Below are 22,042 nucleotides of genomic sequence, written 5' to 3' on the forward strand. Positions count from 1 at the left end.
TGTACATGTACAATGAAATTGTGGGTGCGCCACATTAAATAATAAATATAAATGGTAGACTGCAGGAATTAATAGCAAAGATGAGAAATATATACGGGGATATATACACAAGACAAAAGAAATGTATATAAAACACTTTAGAGAACATGTTGCAAAGTGCTTGGAAGTAGTGCAAAAATACTTGATCTGAGTATAAAGTCTGTATGTGAGTGGCCTGAGTGATGAAGGTTACTCAGACCATGGCTCAGAGAAGCATACAGTCCCAGCAGGACAAGTTCTCTACCTCTGCTCTGTACACTGTCTCATCTCCTTTAGAGATGAGCCCAACCAACAGTGGTGTAATCATCATACTTGACGATGACGTTTGTTGGGTGGGTTGGTGTACAGTCACATGTGTACAAGGCGTATAGTAGGGGGCTGAGAACGCAGCCCTGGGGTGATCCGATGCTGAGTGACAGTGGAGGGGAGAGGTGGGAGTCGGACTGATTGAGGCCGGTTGGTGAGGAATGTTCTATTACTTTTCTGGTGTTTCCTTATCATGGTCTGGTTAAAATGGCTCATTATTATTCACGTATTCCAGACAAAGAAGAAATTACATTTACCACAAGCAGTGGTATTTCATTTGCTATTTTATCTAGGGATTGAGAGTAACGTAGTTTCTATTCTCTGTATGTCCTGTACATGTGGCAGAATTGACAATAAAGTTGACTTTGACTTTTGACAGTGACCAAAGCTCATGCACCCTTCTCTTTTTTTGCAGCTGGGGGCATCAAAGACTGAAAACTCAAGCAGTGTCAGTGTTTCCCACACAAACATTACCGAGTTAGTCTTCATGCATGCCACTGAAGAAACATCCATGCATTTTATGCACAAACCACGGGTTCATTCTGTGTTTCAAAACTTTACACTTCAAGTTTTCAAACGCTAAAACAAAGACATTAACTGAGATGTGCACATTTGGAAGTCACCACAACAGTAAAGACATGTTTATGAGATCCTGGTGAAAACTAACACACTAGCAAAGCCATAAACTATAAAGTGATGCATTCAGTTAAAGTGGTGTATTTCAAAGCTGCACACACTTGAAGGCATTCCTTCAACACAGTCAAAATCTCAGTTTTAAAAGTGTCAGTAATACTGATTGTGTTGTGTGCACAACAAAGTGGGAAGGGAAATCCTATAATATGCACCACTTGTAAGGATGGTTTTGCTTATTCAAAAACAACTTATCCAGTAGAACTGCTGTCGAAGCACACAGTCAACAAGGTTAGCAAAAATTTCATCAGAGAGAGTGGAAAAGTCTGTTGTGAACACAGACAGCAGCACCTGAGACAAACAGTTATCACGTCTAATTGTTCAAGTAAACGTGTGAGCAAATGGTGTAACAACACACACACCGTGGCAGAAGTTGTTTAAAGTCTAACAGATGCATCTACTGATTCAGGCTGCAGCTCCTGAGGGTACTAAGTTAATAACTTAAGTGTTTGCAGGGAGTATCAACCACACCGATCAAACTGGGTCATTTCCTGAGCTGACGTGTTAAAAAAAATAAACCGAATAAAGCTCAGTGTTTGATCTATAGTACTGTGTTCACTTTTACCCTGTAGGGTGTAGAACTTCACTGTAGTCTGTCATACACCTGCCCAGAAACTTTACCGCAGCAACCACTGCAGGTCTGTTTGGTAATAACTAGCACAAAGATAATCCATGAAACAAAATGAAGCAGGCTGCAGGCTGTCAGTGTAGACAGTGCTGTTTCACTCATGTTTAAACCGCTCAAATTACCGTAATTGTCGGGCTATAAGCCGCTACTTTTTGCACAAGCTTTGAACCCTGCGGCTTTTAGTCAGGTGCGGCTTTTCTATGGATTGTCCATGATTTTTGTGATATCGTAAGACGATTTGTTTTGTTTGTTCCGCTGTTGTACGGCACTACGTTGCCTGGCGGAAGGATCGGGGTTCAAGAGTGGTATGTTAGTCACATGTCCGTCCGCCAGGCAACATAGTGCCGTACGAAGTAGCGCGAAAAACAAACTTCAAAGTAGCGCTACGCATTCAGCGGGAGTCGTGGATGACGAGCGGCGATAAACTTGCGAAAAGCAAGTTATGCCCAACTCCACCGGTGGATTCTGACAGCGTGGAAAAGTGCGAAAACATCCACGATCACCAACGGATTTTGAAGGGCTGGACTGCTGCATGATGGAGAGGAGGACACCGCCACGGCCCTTCTGAGGGTGTTCGACTCTGACACTGACAACGAGGATTTCTTTGGTTTTGAAAGTGACAACGAAGGAGAGAAGCGGAGAGTGGATGACGAAGCCATCCTGAGCCTGTTCGTTTCCGACATTGGAGAAGAGGACTTTGGTGGTTTTAGTGCGCAGGAAGAAGAGAAAGATGGTGAATGACTGACTTTTCTTCTTGTTAAAGCCGTGTCACTGCACCTGAGCCTAAAAGGTAGTCCGAATCTATTTTCTGGTGTGCTGTAGGTTACTGTTATGTACTACATGTGCAAATATGTACCCATAACTTGTTTTTCAAAATATTAATAAAAGGGGTGTGTCTCCAAACAGCCATCTCTTTCCTGACAATTCCCTTTGTGCATATTCTCTTACATATGATGAGTCAACATTGAAACACCTGCGGCTTTTAGTCAGGTGCGGCTAATGTATGTACAAAACAGGATTTTCCCCTGATTTTAGCTTGTGCGGCTAATATTCAGGTGCGCTTTGTAGTCCGGGAAATACGGTACACATATTTATATAAATAGAAGACAGAACTAAGGTTTTTATAGTTTTTTATAGTAAGTTGACGTTAAAGTTGACAAAAACCTTATTTTGACCTGTATGATCAGCTGAAACCTCGCTGAAAATATCTCTAAAACAGGTTGGGCATTTTCCCTAAGCTAATGCTAACTGCTTTCAGGCAGAGCTGAATGTGATGTTAAACGCTTCAAACAGTGTGATTATCACTGGATGTCAGTAATCAAACCAGGCAAGTTTCAACACTTTGGTGCAGTTTAAATCCAGCCTGAACCAGCCTAATCTGATCTGGTAGAGTCTAGTTCAGACTGGTTGCAACTTGTTACTCACCATCTATCTCTCCTCCGGGGGCGGAGATCTTGGACATACAGAGGTGGGTGGTGCCGATAACGTCGTTGTGACTGGCTCTATCCCTAAAATGAGAAAGCCATAGAAGGATGCAAAGCGCATAGGTCAAAATGACATAGGTCAAAATGTATCTTATACACTAGGGCGTGGTGGGATAATTAATGTTTCTATTTCTACATGAAATACTAGGACTTATAAAGAGATAAAGTTAATACTGAGCACAACTGAGTTCAGCTTATTGGTGTGGCACTGCACAACAGTCCCAGTTCCTCATGTGGGAAATTAACTGCCCACCCCTATTTTTTGGTGGTGTCCCATCTTTTAAAGAGGTCAAAATAATATTGATAATGATGCTAAGTTTGATGAACAAATGTGAGAAAGGGAGATTTTAGCTGAAAATCACCAGTCCAGAATTCTGATCCTCATCTTCTCACACATGGAAGGAAACTGGGAAGAAGAAAGAAAAAAAACATGTACTTTCTAGTGACAATGAAAATACAACTTCTTGGCACAAGAATAGTCTGTCTTTATTTCTTACTCTGACTGGCATGGCCAGGCGCTGGTTCCACTGTGGATTGGCATTCTTTTCCAAAGTCTTAGTGCAAATCTGACAACGAAAAACAAGACAATCCACATTTGTTTTTATTAACTAAAAACGTATTTGCTTTCCAGTTTTATTTTATTTGGTTGTTGACTAACAATCATTTTATCAATGTAATTAACTTCTATAGAGTCATATGCACCGTTTTGCCAGCAAAGTGAATCTCCACCAGAGGATCCACCAGATTCTTCCTGTTGCTATCAAAGCCAAGAATCTGCCTCATCCCATCCATGAAGGCATCGTCCACTTCAGACAGAGAAGCATATTAGGAATCTTTATACATTTTTTTTTTCAAGCTTATCAAATGTGCATAGAATAACAACAGAGACTCACTCTGTGGCAGGTCTTCAGCTCTGAAGATCCTCAGGTTGAACGAGGCTCCTCTCAAAGACAGACCTGCAGGCCTCAACAGGTTTGATTCTATATCCTCTTTATCCTCCACACACTCACGTTTATCAGCCTGCAATCACATTAAAGTACAAATACTCACTTGTGATAATGAGTTGCACAGAAAAAGCACAACCATGTAAAAATAGAACAACTCATGTTACTTGATTGACCTCATAGCCTTCTAGGACTATTTTGTAAAAGAGTATGAAACTCACCGGTGGCTCATCTCCAGCTGCTAAGACAAACAAGCTGACCTTCAGGTAGCCTTTGACCCCAGCAGAGAGGTCGTCAGGGTCACAAAGCAGAAGCCACTTCCTCAAGAAGCAGTGCCCTGAAAAGAGGGGAGGAAGAGAGAGGTTTAAAGCCAGAAGCTTGTAAATTCAGGATAAACAAAAGCAGCTTTGACACACGTCAGGAGAAACTTTTCACAGTTATCCTTTCTCACACAAAGCCAGACATAATGACACCAAGCTGCAACCCATGGAGCATGTGACAAAAAACCTTAGCTTTCTGATTGGCATGGACCAAAAAGTGATCTTGATTTTCTAAATATTATATACAATCATCACCCTGGATTCCTATTTAGCTGTAAGCATCATTGTTTGACAGACTTAATGGATTTTAACACATCAGTATCACTGATATGAATATATCTTCAAATATTTTAATTTTGACTGCCCTGACAGTCAATGATAATACATTCAAATATGTTTTGTTTTGCTTTTTGTTCTCTTAACACTTGTATAAATGTTTGCTGGACCCTTTAAAAGTGAGATGTTACAGCTTGTGAGGTCTATGAATACAGCTGTCCATCCAAGCTTGCTAGCTTTAGCTGATAACTTCGCACTCCAACTTCTTATCCAGATATCATTATTTCTGGTCCAAAAAACAAAGTGGCAGCAGCAAAAACAATTACCACAGAGGGTTCAAAAAGTGGTTCAGAAAACCGGTGGGTGGCATCATCTAATGGTTCAGAAACATTTTCATACCTGGAAATACTAATGTGGTTTAGCTAAATGGACACAGGCAGTAGGCAGCACACAAGACTCTGACTTGCTAGTGTTGAATACACTGGACAGTTAACTGCATTTGCACCCTGACTCAATCTGACATCACAAAGTCTTTGGACCTGGCAGGTTAAAGACCGTTTTAACATTTGTCAAGTTTTCATTTGCCAGGTTGCTGTGTAGAACAGCAGCAGTGCCAATGTGTGAGAACAGCTCTTCACTCATCCTTTTTCATAACCACGTATCCAAATCAGGGTCATAGGGATGCTGGAGCCTTTCCCAGCTAACACAAGGGAAAAAGTCAGGGAATAAGCCCAGGAACCCTTTTGCTGTGAGGTGAGGTGAGAATGCTAGCTGCCTGACTAAATGGCTAAAAGCTAAGTAAATGAAAAATGTCATCAGACTGATGATCAATCTGACATAATTTACAGTTTAGCATTTAGATCTTTGTTTAAACTTTTTCAAGCAAATACACCTAAAAATGTTTAAATCAAACAACCATATACTCACTGTGCTCATTGTAGATGGTGCCCACATCCATCTGTGGAAAACAGAACACAGAGACAGATGTTTGAGTTCTTCTAATTTCCAAAGCACACGTGCCCCCCCTCCTAATTTATCACAGTACACCGCAGTCCAATATTCATAGAAATCATAGACTCAAGTTAAAGCTCTTACCTTGAATTCACCTATCACGGCGTCAGTTCTAAGCGAACGAGAGTCACATACCTGAAAAAGAGAACGATTATAACTCTGATAAAAATAAGAAACGCTGATAGTGTTGAATTTCTCCCACATACTGGATTTATTCAAGGTAAACAAATTTTTAAAAAAAAGAGAGAAAAACGTCACACTCACAGTGATGAAAATGGGTTCGTCAAACAAGTCTGAGGGTGTCTCGAAGAAGTTCAGGAAGAAAGTCTGTGGAGGGAAATAAATGCAAGTTGAAGTTTGAGTAAAAAGTAACATGTAAAGTTAGAATAAAAAGCAGCAAAAACATTTACTCACCTCATCAAAGACTGGGTTGTTCCCCTTTCTGATTCGGGTCCTCTTGGACTGCCCGGCAACTGCTATCTTAACAACAGGTTTAATGTTGATGCCCGGCAACTGTCGTCCCTCAATGACCCGCACACGAATCTGGAAGAGGACACGTGTGGACAGCAACATGTATGGAGTGTAAGTATTCCTTTAATGTGTCTTTTTTAAGTATTGTAACTAACCTGTAGATCCTGTGGTTTGTTGGGTAGCTGTTTGGGCTGACTGCTGGCTCCTCTCCTCCTCTTCCTCAGCCCTCCTTGGGTGTGGTAGGATGGCGGTGAACGCTTGGGCGTCTGGGCGGTGGGGGATTCCTGGCCCGGGGGCCCCTGAGGACCAATTATCACCATGGAGCGTCCATCGTCTGCTCCCTGGTCCTCTGTGGGCTCAAGCATCATCATACTCTCTGTATCCTCCTCGCCCAAAGTATCCAGAGAGATCACTGCACAGAAAGTAGTCCCAGGAAATAAATCTTGGGGTAAACTAACAAAATGGAGACACTGGGTTGGGCAAATGGAAACAGAAGAAGGGGAAAAAAACATACAGTGGTGTGAAAAAGTGTTTGCACTCTTCCAGTGTCTTTGTATGTTTTTGTTTTACACATAAATGTGTCAGATCATCAGATAAGTTTAAATATTTGATAAAGATAATAAGTAAATACAAAATGCAGTTCAGTTTCTAAATGAAGGTGTTTATTATTAAAGGAGGAAAAAACCTGTGTGAAAATGTGATTGACGATATCACTTAAATAGGACCTGCCTGACAAAGTGGTGTAGACGAAAAGCCAGACATGGAGCCACAACACAAGGTAATTCAGGAACAAATGGGAAACAAAGTAATTGAGATCGCTCAGTCTGGAAAAGGTTACAAAGCATTTCTATAGCTTTGGGACTCAAGTGAACCACAGTGAGAGACATTACCCACAAATGGAGAAAACTTGAAACAGTGGTGACCCCCCCAGGAGTGGTCAGCTGACCACAATGTGTGTATGTGTGTCATTACATCTGCTGTAAAAGTAACACAGCATCTCGAAAGGGGTAAACACTTTTTCACACCACTGCAATTATTGTTTCACTATATGACACGCTGAGGTTACTTGTGACCGTGTCCAGCTCCACACTGGGATTGTTATGAGGCTGAGGGTCCAGCTGGGGAGGAGACTGAAACATCGGAGCCGATCCCGGAGGAGGAAGGTAGGAAACTTGCAGGGTCAGCGTGGCCTATGGGAGGCAGAAAACACAACTTGTAGAAGATCTGTCATGTTTGGCTGTGTGGCAGGCAGAATGTAGGACCCAAACGCAGGGCTTGGAGACAAAATGCTTAACTAAAGGTGGCAGCTTTATTGCTGGAGTACACAAACTAAAACTAGGTATATGAATGCTGAAAGAAAACAAAGAAAAGATAAACTAGAACTAAAAATCTTGCACTCAACATTTCATGACATGGCTAGAGAACATGGTGCTTATGCAAGAACACACAGCAAATGTGGGGGCCACAACAACAAACAGAGGACCATTTGTTGTTGTGGCCTGAGGACTGAGGACTTAAATACACAGGCAGGATAACGAGAGGATGGCGAACAGGTGCACACTCAGCTGGAACTAATCATACATAAGAAGGCAAAGAGGAAGTGAATGCATAGGACACTTGTATACGTCTCTGGAGAAGTACAGTAAAAGATGATGGAAGAGCAGGTCAGCGGATGGCACTTAATAAGTAACTTAACTGCAGTGGCCTTTATGCTACCCATGCTATTCATCTGTATCATCCGGGTTAGGCTTAGAGACAGAGTTTGCCACCCTACCTTCAGATTTACTAAAACTGATGCAAGACTGAGTTATAAAACCATTTCACTCTGTGTTCAGTTGTTTTGGTGGTGGAAACTATCCAACGAGGCCAAAACAGTTATTTAAACCAGGCTGTGATTAATGCTGTTAAGTTTAAGCTTTTAAGACAGGAAGTCGTGACTTCTATTTAGTGCCTCTACAGGCCTTTGGAGGAACTGCAATTATTTTTTTAGCACTTTTTCGCAGTTTTATTTGTTTTGGGGTTTTTTGTGCCCTACAAGTTGGGATAATTAAACTTAGAGAATTTCACTTCATCATACACCTCAGCACAAATTATGCATAAAACATGTGGCTCATTGGTCTAGGGCAGGGGTGTCAAACATGACTTGGCCTGGCAAAGATTCCAGTCTGGGACACTGGATCGCTTTCGGAAAATGCAAAGGAGAACATAATATTTGGACTTTTAATTGTGTAATTGTATAGTTTATTTGTATAAGCTACAACTTTTCCTACTGATGAAGACCTCCCCTGTAGCCATTTGTATTTCACCAAAGTAATTCAATTATAGATTTCTGTAGTTTAGTTTAAGCTCAAAGAGTTGTGCTGACTTTCCTTCAGTTGAAATAGTACTTCACTTTTGTATATAAGATATCTCAGGGATTAAATATGTAGTTAAACTTCTGCACACTGGCAGAAAGAACCGTTTCACTGGTCTGGTTCAAGTTTAAAGTGCAATTTGTCCCTGGTTTAAATCCTGGACGAGCCCACCATTCTTCACTTATGGTTCTCTACCCAAACTCAAAGTGGCATTTAACCTCACCACCACCAGAAAAGACCTGTTTCCTGCACACTGTAATCAAGATGAGTTACCCTGTGGTAGCAGGGGTGGCTTCTACTGTTTCCTTCAACAGGAAAAAGCAGCTTAAGTGATAAGCTGTTATGTTTCTGTAAACAAACTCATCAGACTCGGCGTGTCCAACTCTGGTCAGACTACAGTTTCTATGGAGTAGATGTTAAGAATGTGAATATCTTGACATGTTTTTCTTGATTTCTTGGCTCTATCTCACTGAATCTGTGTAAGATTTTGTTTGTGGAAGCAAACAGTTGTAAGGGCAGATGCATCAAGAAATCTTTGAAGAAACAATATTAGTTTTATTTTTGTTTGTAACAGAGTTTGCTTTCTATGACTAATGAAGAAAAAACCTGATAAATCACACATTGTACATAGCATACAGTGTGTGTGTGGGTGTGCGCACATGTATGTGGCATCAATCAGGTCCAGTCTGACAGTGACAGGAAGACTTTGTTTTGGCTTCAGGAAGCAAGGATGGGGAAGAGAACAGTGTTTCATTTGCTGCTATAGGTTTGGCTGCCAAGGTGTGTGCGTGCATGTGTGTGCGTGCCCAGATCTTATACTTCTGCATCTTCTTCTTAAAGACCAATTTGAGTTTGAGCTTTTTTGGAAACTAAAACTACTGAACAATTTTATTTTAGTTGGTGTTGGGTTAGACCAGTAGCTGTGATGACTGGTTTTCTAGGCTACACCTGTATTATGTCAATGTGGGTCTCCATAGAGCAATGTTGTATAATTAGAGGAAAAAGAAAATCAAGCATTTCATCACTGAATAACCATCAGCTGCTGAAGGTTTCTCATCATTAGAAGTGTTTTTTTTTTTTTTTAAAGAAAAAGGCTCCAGTAATACTAGTCAGTAATAGATACTGTATTCTAGGTGTCTTTTCAATGACAATAAAAAAAAAAACAAAAAAAAAAAAACACCTAGAATACAATATCCCGGCTGCCATAAGGACCCTCAGAGAATACATGCAGAACGGAGAGAACATGCAAGCTAGGACTTTCTTGCAGTGTGGTACCAGTGCTTACTAGAGTTAATTAAATTTGACATAACCTTGCTGATATAAGATAAATAGTAGTGCTCACACACTTGGAACAAACGGAAAAAGATGAAAAACATAAAGAACATCTCTTGCTTCCAGCAAGACCTTTGCCTAATTTTGAACTCATGAGTTCATATTTTCCAACAAAAAAGTACAAGAAATATAAACGGAAAATCCATGTTGGATTTCCCCAGCAGCACATGAACACATCAGTGCCTCATCAAGTCCAAGACCCACCCACTAACCACCTGTCGACCATTTTTCTTGACATTACAGCCCTGATCAGCCTTAGTCAGCAGATTAGCAAAAAACCCATCTAATAAAATCAATTGCAGTTATTTATAGTTCATTTTATTTGTTGTGGAGAGACATTTTTGTGTTTCTGATTCTTCTTTTTTTATTAAGGATCCCAAAGAAGGAAATAACAAATCAACTATGATTCAGAAATGTTGCTCACTTTATTTTAAGCTCAAAAGAGGAAACTTTGAGTCATTTATAATCGACTTGTGACGCAGTTAGGCTGCAGATTAATCAGTCAGTGCAGTTCCGTGTGCTCACCCCTGTGTTGTTCCTCTTAGTGTCCAGCAAGGAGACGGTGAAGGTGGCGGCGAAATTGGGAGAGTTGAGCACATCTCTAAGACCTAGCCGACACTCCCCCAGAAACCTGAAAGAGACACACACCAGAAACACAGAGATGGATCTTAAAAACAACTGTGTTATTTACAAAATAACATCTTTAAAGACACAGCTGGAGTTGATCCCAAGTACATTTTCCCTGGAAGTCCCAGTATGAGAATCAAAGAAATGACAACATTAATATGTCGCATGATCTGATATAGTCGTGTTGGTGTTGTTCCCAGATCAACATAGTAAATGTTGTTCCAGGATCAACATTGCAAGTGACCAATCAGAATGTTGTGACATCATACTTTTGCGACTTCGGGAAAAACCGGTAAAACAAAAAACTGTACTTAAGCTGCGAGAAACCGCCTCTGTCCGCCGATCAACGGACCCGGACCCTAACCCTAACCCTTTAATAAACGCTAAGCAGAATTGATATTATCCTTGCAACATTGGAATTTCATAAATGCACGAATGGCTTGGCGCGCCAAAGAATAACGTCACAACAATGTGATTGGTCACTTGCAATGTTGTAAATGTTGTTCCAGGAACAACACCAACACGACGATATCAGATCATCCTAATATGTCAGCCACCATTGGGCTGAAAAAATCTAATAAACATATCAGAAAGAGAGAGAAAACTTTAGGACTGGTAAATTCTTAAAAATTAGGAATGCACTAACCAGCTCAGCAACAACCAAGAAAAGCTGATGATCCCAAAATTCATTCCTTTGTTAAAAAAACAAAACAAAAAAACCTCTTCCCAACATCTGGCCAAAGCACGAACACTCTTGAGGAGGCATGCATGCCATTGCCAAAGTCTCCAATAATGAGATGCATTATCTGGCAAAGCCTCTCAAAGAAGGAAACCCAGTATTTGGTGATATCCATCTGTTATAGACTTCAAGGACTGAATTACAGCTCTTACCACATGACCCTAACGGTGTTGCACCTGTGCCTAGTCTCTGATAAACTCTTAGTTTCCCTGTTTCCCCATTCACAGTCATTTTCTGACATCTTACAACATTTATTCCCCAACCTTGGTGGTTATTTTTTTTACTGTACAACATTGTCAAGCAAAGTTGTAACGCCTAGAGAGATCAAAGGAACATGGAAAAGCAAATACACCCCAAAATGACAAATTTGTACTTCACACATTAAGTCCAGGTGAACAGAAAATCACCGACAACAAAAAATGCTGTGTAAGTTCTCAGTCATCCAGGTCATGGTACTCTATCCAGTTATGAAACAAAAAACTTCTTTAAGTTTCTTGAAGATGTTTCATGTCTCATCTGAGAAACTCCTTCAGTTCTAAAATCAAATGGCATTTAAACTCTAGTGGGAGTTGTCCCTCAAGAGGCTATCTATCCACACTGTGAATGACCATCTTTGATTAGAGGAGGTGGTCTGCCACCTACAACGCGGTTTTGAGATCCCTTCCACAGGTGCCTCAACCCCCAATCCCATCTTGCTTTAGGTGATCTCAATAAGTCACATGATAGGGTGTACCAAGGTCTCACAATGGTTTCATTGGAAAACTCATGACCCATGCCTTTTTTCACACTTTGGCTCATGTGGTGAGGCACATGATCAGTAGTGGGTAACTGAAGAAGCTTCTCAGATGACAGGTGAAACGTCTTCAGGAAACTTAAAGACGACCAATCGCTTTTCTTGAAGCTCCTTAGAAAACAAATACTTAGTCCAACGATAATGGATTTATGCTGAGAGCTGAGACACAGTCAAGTTCCACTGTAATTTGAGTGGCTGATTTATGGATCCATTCATCTTTCAGCACAACAGAGAGTGAATGGGTGGGAATTTGGCAGAATAAATACCACAATGAGGGGAAGACCTGATTCTTTGGTTCCTGCCCCTTCCCTTCCGAAAGAACTGACTGGTGTGACATCTTGATCGAGTGAAGTAATCCAAAAATAACCCACTGAGGGGTCCTCTGGCCACATCTCTACTGTGACAATGTGCAGCTCCATCTAGTCAAACATAGTATGACAATCCTAAATGTATTATCCCAGGGGTGATTTGTACATATCGCCTCTTTATCTGTCTGTTGGCCAGCACAAGGTTTAAAATGATTTACAAACAGCTGCCAGTGATGAGAGATTAAAAGTAAATATAGCCCGTTTGGAGTTTAAAACAGACCTTTCCCTTTTACTCTTCAGTTGTATTTATGGGTTTGATCTATTTTTCTTGTTTAAAACAATTATGCCTCTTTTTTTTTGGAAATCTCTAATGATAGGATCTGTCACCATCTGAGACACTTGCCTGCCTATAAAAGGAAAACTACTTAAAGAAGTTTTTTCAGGGTCATTTTGTATATTTCTTCAGTGTTTTGATGCCACATCTGAATGCATATAATTAGCATAGCACAGAGTACCTGTTTCTCCCCATTTTCTCATGATCTTTAACAACACAGTGAATCTCAGCTCCAGAGTCCAGAGGAATCCCCTTCAGATCCCACTCAAAACCCTGACGGACACAAAGGAAAGAAATGTTTTTAAAAAAAAAAAGAGTGAAAATGGGATCTTATAGGCAGAACATTTTAATTATGATATTTTGTAATATCCTTACTGCACCTTTATTGCATTATATTTGTGAAGTACTTGCAAATTGCAAATAATTTTTTTGTCTGGTTATTTTGCTCATACAGAGATGTTGTCACAATTTCACCAGCTCGTAATGTTGCAAACTTACTAAATGCACTGAATGTGTTTTTAGGGTATGCTAGATAGGTGGTAAGCTAACCCAGGGGAAAGCCAATTCAGGGTTGATTTCAATTCCCAAAACATCATTCATACAGGCTTGTGTAAGTAAAATCAAACAGGTTTTTTTTCTGACTAACGTTAGCTAATGCTAACTTTCACGTTAATTGCAAATTGCTGACTACATACAGCAAATTTCTATCTTAAGCAGTTATGTTAATTATTATAAATTTCCAAGTCAGATCTAACTTTCAGGTAGCAAATTATTTTACTCACTTTGAGCGGCCTGATGTTGCAACCAGATATGAATAAAGAAGCAGTCAAAACTAGCATTGTTAGGACCCAATGGTAGATTAATGTACCATAACAACAGACTTACCTAAATTGCAAGGCTGCTGCCATTCTAACAAATAAAACATTATCTTTATATCTTTACTAGATCTTTTTTTGTTTTCAGTTATTTTTGTCTGTATTTTGAGTTTCTATATGAATCTATGGATGCTTCACTTTGATGAGGACTCCAGGACTGTATGCAAGAGGAGGACTCATCCTGCATTTTCCACTTTGAGTTCTTTACCAAGCAATGTCTTACTTTTAAATTAGGTTATAACTTGTTCTCACATTAATAATTAAAATATACTTAATATTTGACATTGCATTATCACACACTTAGGAACTTTAACGGATGATGGGTTGATGAATTTGTGGCTTAATGGAGGACTTACCTCATTCCACACAGGGTTAGGATTGTTTTTGATGACCTTTGTCTTCTTCTTGGACCCTGAAACAGATATAGAAAATGGAAAATGTAATGTTTGTTTGTCAATACAGATATTGACCTTAAGTTGTGTCAGAAATGAGAAAAATAATTTTTAACGCCATCTCGGAAAACCTGAAAGTCTCCTTTTTGCAGTAACCAACAACTTAAGTTAGAAACCTGTGTGTCACATATATTTGCTCTGCTATTAGCTCAACTAATAGTGCAAACTTTACTTACAAAGTAAAGTTTTGACCAACATTTATGAGCATAGCCATCTTAAAAAACAAATTTTAAAAATCAGATTAGTGGAAAAAAATATTTTTAACAATAGAAAAGAAAATGTGTCCTGATCTACTCCAACTTTGAATAAGCATAATAATAACTCAGTAAAGGCCTTCAGAAAAGTCTATGCAGTCACCCCGATCTATCCTACACCATCCACACTGACAAACATTTTAATGAAATGTGTAGAATAAAATCGTTAAATGTTCCAGTAAGGGTGGATTGTTTATCTTTACCACTCATGTACCTGTATAATGATAAGAAGAACTGCTCCATCACATGAAACTTTTGTTACCCTCGTTCATGGTTATGCTAATCAAAGACATGAAGTTATTCTGAATATTAAAACATAAGAACAAAAAAAAAACTTTACACATTGCACCTTAAAACTTTGGAATAAATTACCCTTCTCCATAAAAAACTGCTAAAGTCAGAGTTTAAAGTTGAAATATATACTATTTTTGGTAAACAAAATTAAGACTATTGCAGAGATTGAACTTACTATGTAATTTTTATTATCTGTATTTTAAGTTGTTGTAAAGATTAAATAATATAAGTATATCAATTCTAGTCAGCTCATTTTGTGTGATGATTACTGACATACATTTTATTGTAATTCCTCCAAAAGGTGCACTATAGAAACAAGTTCGCACATAAACAGTGGTATAAATATTCTGCTCTAAAATAACTACTGACACACAATAGGTTTATTTGTATATGTGTGTTATCTTTCCATGGCTTCCTGTAACATGAAGTTCGGAGCTCTGATTTCCTGCCCGCTGTCGGGCAGCTTTAACCAGAAGTGAGAGGTGAGACAGGTTAATACCCTGCCAGAATAGGTACTCAAATACTGAAGGCCACTTATGAAACAATATGTGTACAAATATGTGAAAATGTGAGTTATCACACAGGGGGGCAGTTATCACAGTTTCCAATTATTTTTGGTAAAACAGGAATTGATTGAGACAGAGACTAAACTGGTGCTTCCAGATAAAAGGAAACAGAGTCAATGGCTATTGTCTTCATCTTTGAAGTTACCTTTTCATTTCCATGACGTGCTAATTCCTGGTAAATGTCACCAAGGACAGCTGAAGCTGATACAAATGACGGTAGTTTTGCATGTATTGACTGCAGTTGTTTATCTGATAATCCCATTAGATTAGATTATTTTAAAAATTACTTAAGTTATTCTTGAGGAGCTTTTACAGACATGCTTTTTACATTATGATGTATTTTAAAGGCAAGTGCAAATAAAACAAGAAAGGTCAGGGGGTTACAAAAGTCAAATATGAATAATTACAGATTTTTAACCATGAGTAAATAAAAAACGCTGAATGAATAACTTAAACAACTGGTGCATAAAATGTGCAAAAAAGAGAATCAGAAAAATGTAAAAAGAGGATAGGAGACACTAAAAATGAAAGTAAAAGGGTGTCCACACAGGAAGCTATTTTTTCATTGCACATCATTTTGTTGCTTAGGTTTGGTCACCAACAACATTCTAGGCTCAGCTTGCCTTGGTAACCTTCTGGATTCATCACCCTGCCATATCATCCAACTCAAAGTTGACACAAGTTTTTCTTAGAACCACAGGGAGTATCAAACGTGGACATAACTTCCAGGTCAAAAAAATTAAGTCAATGCAGTTGTGCCTAAAAACCTGCCACACTATGGTGATAACTGTAGTTGAACAAAGACTTGTTGTCCTATAGCAGTTCATGGGAAAATAACATCACATCTTTTCCCCTCACCCCCAAATGGTTTGAGCAGATGGTGGCCCCTCCCTGAGCCAGGTTATGCCGAAATTTCTTCCTATTAAAAGGGAGTTTTTCTTTTCCACTGTCACCAAGTGCTTGCTCATAGGCGGTTTGATAGTTGGGGTTTCTCTCTAAAATTGTAGGGCCTTTGCATTGATTTTTGTTGTGATTTTGTTGTTGTGATTTTTCATGAAATAAATAATATTGAATTGAATCTCATAGACAAACTGCTGAGTTGAAGGGTTCAGTCATTTATTAGGGGTTATATTAAATAAAAAATGAGGTACTGTTTTATCAATCTTGGTCATACAATGTTATAAAATAGTATTATCTGTGTTATAAAACCACATGCTCGCTTATGACTTGTCAATCACGAGTCATTAGCCAATGAGTGTTGGCTTTTACAGTCAGATCGACACTTCTTTGTCTCATCTTAGCTTTTCCAACATGGTTCGGGTGGAAGCAGTCATCTCGAGGCTTCAAAACAGAACTTCAGAAGCCAGTGGGTGATGTCACAGTACTTATGTCAGTCGTCTATACATACGGTCTGTATTTGGAACCTTCCCACTTCACATTGTCCTGATAGCATATTAGATTGAAGTCACTGATGTCGTTGAATTTCTCTGGTCTCTAGTCGCCACGTTTCTGCGAATTTCTTTCTGCGTGGACACTTTTTTTTTAGCGCTCTAAACATGCAAGTCTGGTTGTCTAAAAATTTCCAGACCCTTTTGGAAACCAAAGGTCATTGGTCACATATCTTTGGCTTCAACTGGAGTACAATTAATATTTTTAATACATGTATTCCCAGTATGCACACACACACACACACACACACACACACACACACACACACACACACACACAAACACAAAAGTTGTTTGCCTTCCTGTTTTCCCTACAGCGATCACCAAGTTTGAGAACACAAACACAAACAGAGAGCAATAAGACCATTAATTCAACTATACACACCCAAGCAAGTGCACACACACACACACACAAATTACCTACGTAAGAGTGCCTCCGTTCTTGTGGGATATTAAAAAAAAAAAAAAAAAAACATCTCCACCCTTCCACAGAAAGGTTGAGAGGTTACATTTGATTCATGAGTGAATGTGTATGTGTTGTGCGTGTCAACTCTAGAAATCTCCCAAGTGCTGGTGCCACAGTCTGGAACCTGCAGAGAGGAAGTGGCACAGTATTAACTTCCCGGTTCAGCTTGGCACATTTCTATTATGAACTGAGAATAGAATAGTGCAGCCCTCTGGGTTTTCAGACACGTATAGGAAACCTAGATTTAGACCTTCACTGTGTGTGTGGACATGAATTTTTAAAGTCAGCTCAAAGTTTAAGGAGTTATGGTCACATGAACAACCAATCACCCATGTAGTTTTCAGAGCCTGATATATTTGGACCAATAATATTTGGAGAGATTAGAAATAATGAAATATCTCAGTTTACGTATTTGATGTGTTTTCTAGGTTCTTATTGTGTGCGTTTGCACTCTGCTTGAGCACTTTTACAGTGTCTCTCATTCATTCCTTAGGAGTAACTCATGGTTCTGTATTTTAGCCAATGATACTTTGATGACTGATACTGACAATTTAAAGCAGTAATATGAAACTGAACAATATACAATTTATGTGTAAATGTTACTATGTTTTAATTATTTTCAAGAAGTGACTTTGGAAATAGAGACTATGTCACAGTTTGTAGACTTGAAGTGTTAAGGGTTTAGTATTGTTGCCTCCTGTTTGGTTAAGGAGTGTCTGTGTGGAGTAATTGAGAACAGTACCAGCAGCTGAGTCTGACCCACATGGGGGATCCACATTATAAATAGTACAGTGCTGCCAGCTTTTATTTCTGTTTTGATTGAGAACAACACTCACTGACAATAACAACACTTTGGCCGGAAATCCTGCCTTTAGGACACAAACACCAGCACACGCTGCCAGATTTAATCACAGCACCCATAGACTCATTGCTCACAAACACAGCGTAGGAAAAAAAACAGTCATCTGTCTGTGCATTAGTACTCACCATAACCTTGTGCAGAAAGAGTTTCCATGAAAATGTCTATTGTATTGGTCACTATTATAGGCCAGAATTGCTCTGGAAACTCTGGGATACATTTCCACAAACCGTTTTGAATACATTAAATGCAGAAAATGCATATCCCTCCCTCTGGATCCGTTGAGATTAGTCAGTTCATATAACAGTTGCTCAACTAACATCTCTGATTTCTAAAAATGGACATGGTATCTGTGTTCTTGAGGGGAGGAAATTCTCTTTCAATTTTTCTGTCATTTTTCTTTCGAACTCTAAATTCTTCAAGTTATTGGAACACAGTTTTTTGGGGAAAAAAGCCACCAACTCATTTATTTTCCATGCTTTTTTAAGTATATAAATGGATTATATCATTCATTTTTGATGCTTAAGGTGTCTGGCTCTGCTGGAAAAGGAAAGATGCAGAGTCACTGCACCAAATTCACTTAATTTAAGAGTGTATGAGGAGAGTGAGATATGCATGAGTAAACAAAATAGGAAAAACATCTGCTGGCACGTCGCTTATTAAACCGTGAAAGAGACTTACACTAGTCTTTGTTAAAAGTGGGCTGTTGATCTGTGCACTCAATTTAAAATTAGCAATAGATTGAGGTAAGACGACGATACAAGTATTTGTGTGATGGCACGAGAAAACTGTTAGGACAAAGGCAGGAAGTAGAAAGCAGAGCGCTCTTCATAAAGGAGTCAGATACTGAGTCATGGAAAGTAGGCCTACACGAAAATCAGATCGGAAAACAGGAATGCCGCTGAGGCAAAGTAGCTAAGAGCTCATTTATTGTCGCTGATTGTGACATCACCACAGCCCTGTCACCATGAATAATGGAGAAGAGGGCGTGTCCCACATGCTGCAGTATTCTACTGAACAATAGGTGTCGCCAACCAGAAAGAAATCTAGCGCTGGTACAAGAGTAGAAGAAGATTTATTTTGTTTGTTTTCTCCATCTTTTTAGGTGTTGCAACATCTCCCTCTCTATAAACTGGGAATCTTTGAGCTTCTGCATTTATCCAATATTGAAATCATGGCAAAAACCAACAGAATCATGACATGACAATCCAAAACTTTGTTGGTTTACTTTGTTGCGTCCTAGGCATTTTTCTGATTTTAAGACACCAAAGTCTAGACTGGAGGCTGCAGTTCTGGCTTTAAGTCCTGAATAAATAATAAAAGGTGATTTCACGCAACTTATAGTGTCCAAAAGTGGACTCTGTTTATCTGGACGTAGCGCTTTCAGTGGGAGAAACGTTTTGTCACTCATCCAAGTAACTTTTTCAATCTCAGCTGACTGCAGGTTTCCCCAATCTTATAAACAGTAATGCATGAAACTAGCACCACTGAATGAACAATGGGCTGGGAGGTCCCATTCATTGATCAATGGCCATTGATCAGCTGTCTTTGATCAGTGGTTGTTGATCAATGGTCATGAGAATTTGCATAATCATGATTTAGAAACCTCCCAGCCCATTGTTCATTCAGTGGTGCTAGTTTCATGCATTACTGTTTATAAGATTGGGGAAACCTGCAGTCAGCTGAGATTGAAAAAGTTACTTGGATGAGTGACAAAACGTTTCTCCCACTGAAAGAGCTACGTCCAGATAAACCTAATCAACTTTTGGAGATTTACTTACCTGGATGATTAAGAATGCATCAAGACGTTACATTTGAGTGCTCAAACTGAGTAGAAAAGCACTATATAAGTACCAGTCCATTTACCATTCATAGATTTTCTGCAGTGATAGGACCACCTACATTAGTGGTGCAGTTCAATAATTTCATTCATGCAGTACTTTTTTAGATTCCAGCAATGACAGATTAATAACCATTAGTAATAGAATTAAATTTAAACACCAGTAAGTTCAGTGTTGAGTGCCACTGTTAGCCATCTGTTTAGCCACCATATTTGACTTTCGTCATCAGTATATTTATTTGTGTTATTGCCTAATTTAAAAACAATGTCACAGTAAAAAAATGTCTGAGATTATAAAATAAAGCTGCAAAAGTCATATCTGACAGGCTTTGAATGACAAAGAGACAGCTTATGCTAGCTGAACTCCTTTTTTTTTCTTTAATTTAAGGTAAACATGTGAGTACAGTGAAAGTGCCATAATTATATAAATAACATGAACAACTTTTAGTGGGAATAATATCAGTATGCTTCAAAGCTAATTAGCCAAATAGCTAGTTACCCTGGCTTTCTAGAATCAGTTAAGAATAAAAACCTAACTTGTTAGCACAACGGGTGATCCGAAATTTCACATGCAATAAAGACACTCAGTTAATTCAATTTAGTTATATTATGTTACCAGCAGTCTGTGTATGTATGTAAAAAACAAAAATGTAAAAGAAGAACATAAATGGCTAAGACATTTCCCATTCAAAAGCATTCACCTCAACTCCCAGCATTTGCAACCCACATTTCTTAGATATCTCTCACAGATATGTGCATAGTTATATTCTTGGATAAAAACTGTGTACAGTAGCTGCAGTGAAATGTCTAGTTTATTTATCCAGACACACAGACTCAAGAATTGTGTGTCTTTCATTCGAAACTCAACTTGGACATCAGCAATACTACAATCAACTCAATGGTCTGTTATTTCTACAGTAACATAATTTTACAAATTACATATATTACACCTTAATTTTCAAGTCAAATGAAATTAAAAAAAAGCACCACACACACACACACACACACACACACACACACACACACACACACCAGCTTGAGCTTTCAGCAGCCAAAGAAACAGATATTTCCAAAAACCAAAGAACAAGCTAAGAGAACTGAAACAGTTTTATTTTGAACATGTTACTTGATATTTTTAACAGCCAACTTTCCAAGTTGATCCTATTATTCCCTGACTTTATGCATGCCCTGAACGTCCCATAATCCTCTTACCTCTGAAAATGACACTGGCCTGAGGGTCAGAGTGTTTCAAGTTGTTGGCTCGCTGAATAATACAGCGTAACATGTTGAACGCAGCACGATCCTGAAAGCTGAAAGGCTGTAAAAACTCGCTCAGAAATGAAAAAAATCAAATCCCACTGTCACAGGGTTAATACAAGGTGGATCCAGTGCCGAATGAACCGCTGATTACATGACTACAGGGAGTTTGTAATGAAAACAACCAAAGCAGTAGCGGCGAAAAAGTTACAAGGTAAAGACCAAAAAGAAGAGATAAATCAATCAGTAACTTATTTCCTTATTTGCCAAAAACTGATGACCAAAAACATGAAAGAAAAATAGTCAGAAAGATGAATGAAAATCCAGAAAAATCAGAAAGGAAAATATCCTCAGATAGCTTCTCCACATTGCCTCACAACATCTCCCTCTTTCAGTAACTACAAAATAAAAGCTCTTCTTCTCAGTCGGAGATGTCTCTTTCTTCTCACTGTAACACTCCCGGAGGGAAAGAGGGCAGTGAGCAAATATGTCAGGAACCCAACAACCAAAGGAAATCTCAACATTTCCTGTGCTCTTTTCCTCTCGTCTTCTGGTTATTTCCTTGTCTTGCCCAAATATTTTCCTGCACACCTCTTTCACTTCAGTCTCTCTCTTAATCCCTTTATTTGCTTCCATCTCTCTCATGTTTTCAGTAAACTGTCACCTTTGCTAAAACCAACAGTTCTTATGGAATTTGGAACAATGTTCTGGATTTCCTTCAAAATCCTAGAAAATTAACTGGTATATGATTCCAGGAGTTTCAGTGGCTTTTGTTTAGTTAGATTTATCAATTCAAAATTGGCATTTTCTTGTACAAGACACGATCTTAATTGGTTGAAATGATCAACTAGACTATGTGTGCCCTTCGCAGCGAAATCAGGTCGAAAAATCCAAAAGTTTTAGTTGCACTGAGATAAGTTGTGGAACATTTATAAAAGGTTAATTTAAACATTCTGTCAGAAAAATGTAGGCTATCTGCAGCAGAGTTGAAGAGTTGTGAGCCTTAACTCTAAGACACATAAATTCCAGTGCCAGCTAGATGCACAGGGAGATAGCACCACCTGCAGATGTAAAG

At 38.9% G+C, this 22,042-nt stretch overlaps 1 protein-coding gene across 6 annotated transcripts in view; it reads right to left on the minus strand.

Annotated features, from left to right (window-relative positions):
• dysf (dysferlin, limb girdle muscular dystrophy 2B (autosomal recessive)) overlaps window positions 1-22,042 on the minus strand; it is a 114,709-nt gene that overhangs the window by 85,281 nt on the left and 7,386 nt on the right. For 3 of the 6 annotated variants that reach the window (XM_085349242.1, XM_085349250.1, XM_085349217.1), the window contains exons 1-16: window positions 20,923-21,933; window positions 13,888-13,943; window positions 12,838-12,929; window positions 10,381-10,486; window positions 7,236-7,359; window positions 6,325-6,581; window positions 6,113-6,241; window positions 5,963-6,025; window positions 5,783-5,833; window positions 5,615-5,645; window positions 4,313-4,428; window positions 4,041-4,167; window positions 3,850-3,953; window positions 3,645-3,713; window positions 3,510-3,553; window positions 3,089-3,171 (exon numbers count right to left, since the gene is read on the minus strand). In XM_085349242.1, coding sequence (XP_085205368.1) covers window positions 3,089-3,171; window positions 3,510-3,553; window positions 3,645-3,713; window positions 3,850-3,953; window positions 4,041-4,167; window positions 4,313-4,428; window positions 5,615-5,645; window positions 5,783-5,833; window positions 5,963-6,025; window positions 6,113-6,241; window positions 6,325-6,581; window positions 7,236-7,359; window positions 10,381-10,486; window positions 12,838-12,929; window positions 13,888-13,943; window positions 20,923-20,995 — 1,525 coding nt within the window. In that variant the 5' untranslated portion in view covers window positions 20,996-21,933. Of the gene's footprint in view, window positions 1-3,088; window positions 3,172-3,509; window positions 3,554-3,644; window positions 3,714-3,849; window positions 3,954-4,040; window positions 4,168-4,312; window positions 4,429-5,614; window positions 5,646-5,782; window positions 5,834-5,962; window positions 6,026-6,112; window positions 6,242-6,324; window positions 6,582-7,235; window positions 7,360-10,380; window positions 10,487-12,837; window positions 12,930-13,887; window positions 13,944-20,922; window positions 21,934-22,042 lie in introns of those variants that run through there. The other 3 variants (XM_085349229.1, XM_085349234.1, XM_085349206.1) reach the window with 1 other exon arrangement.

Source organism: Diplotaxodon limnothrissa, linkage group LG3 (genome assembly GCF_057381915.1).
Source record: "Diplotaxodon limnothrissa isolate DT_005_m linkage group LG3, D_limnothrissa_male_GT1.1, whole genome shotgun sequence".
Taxonomy (NCBI): Eukaryota; Metazoa; Chordata; class Actinopteri; order Cichliformes; family Cichlidae; genus Diplotaxodon; species Diplotaxodon limnothrissa.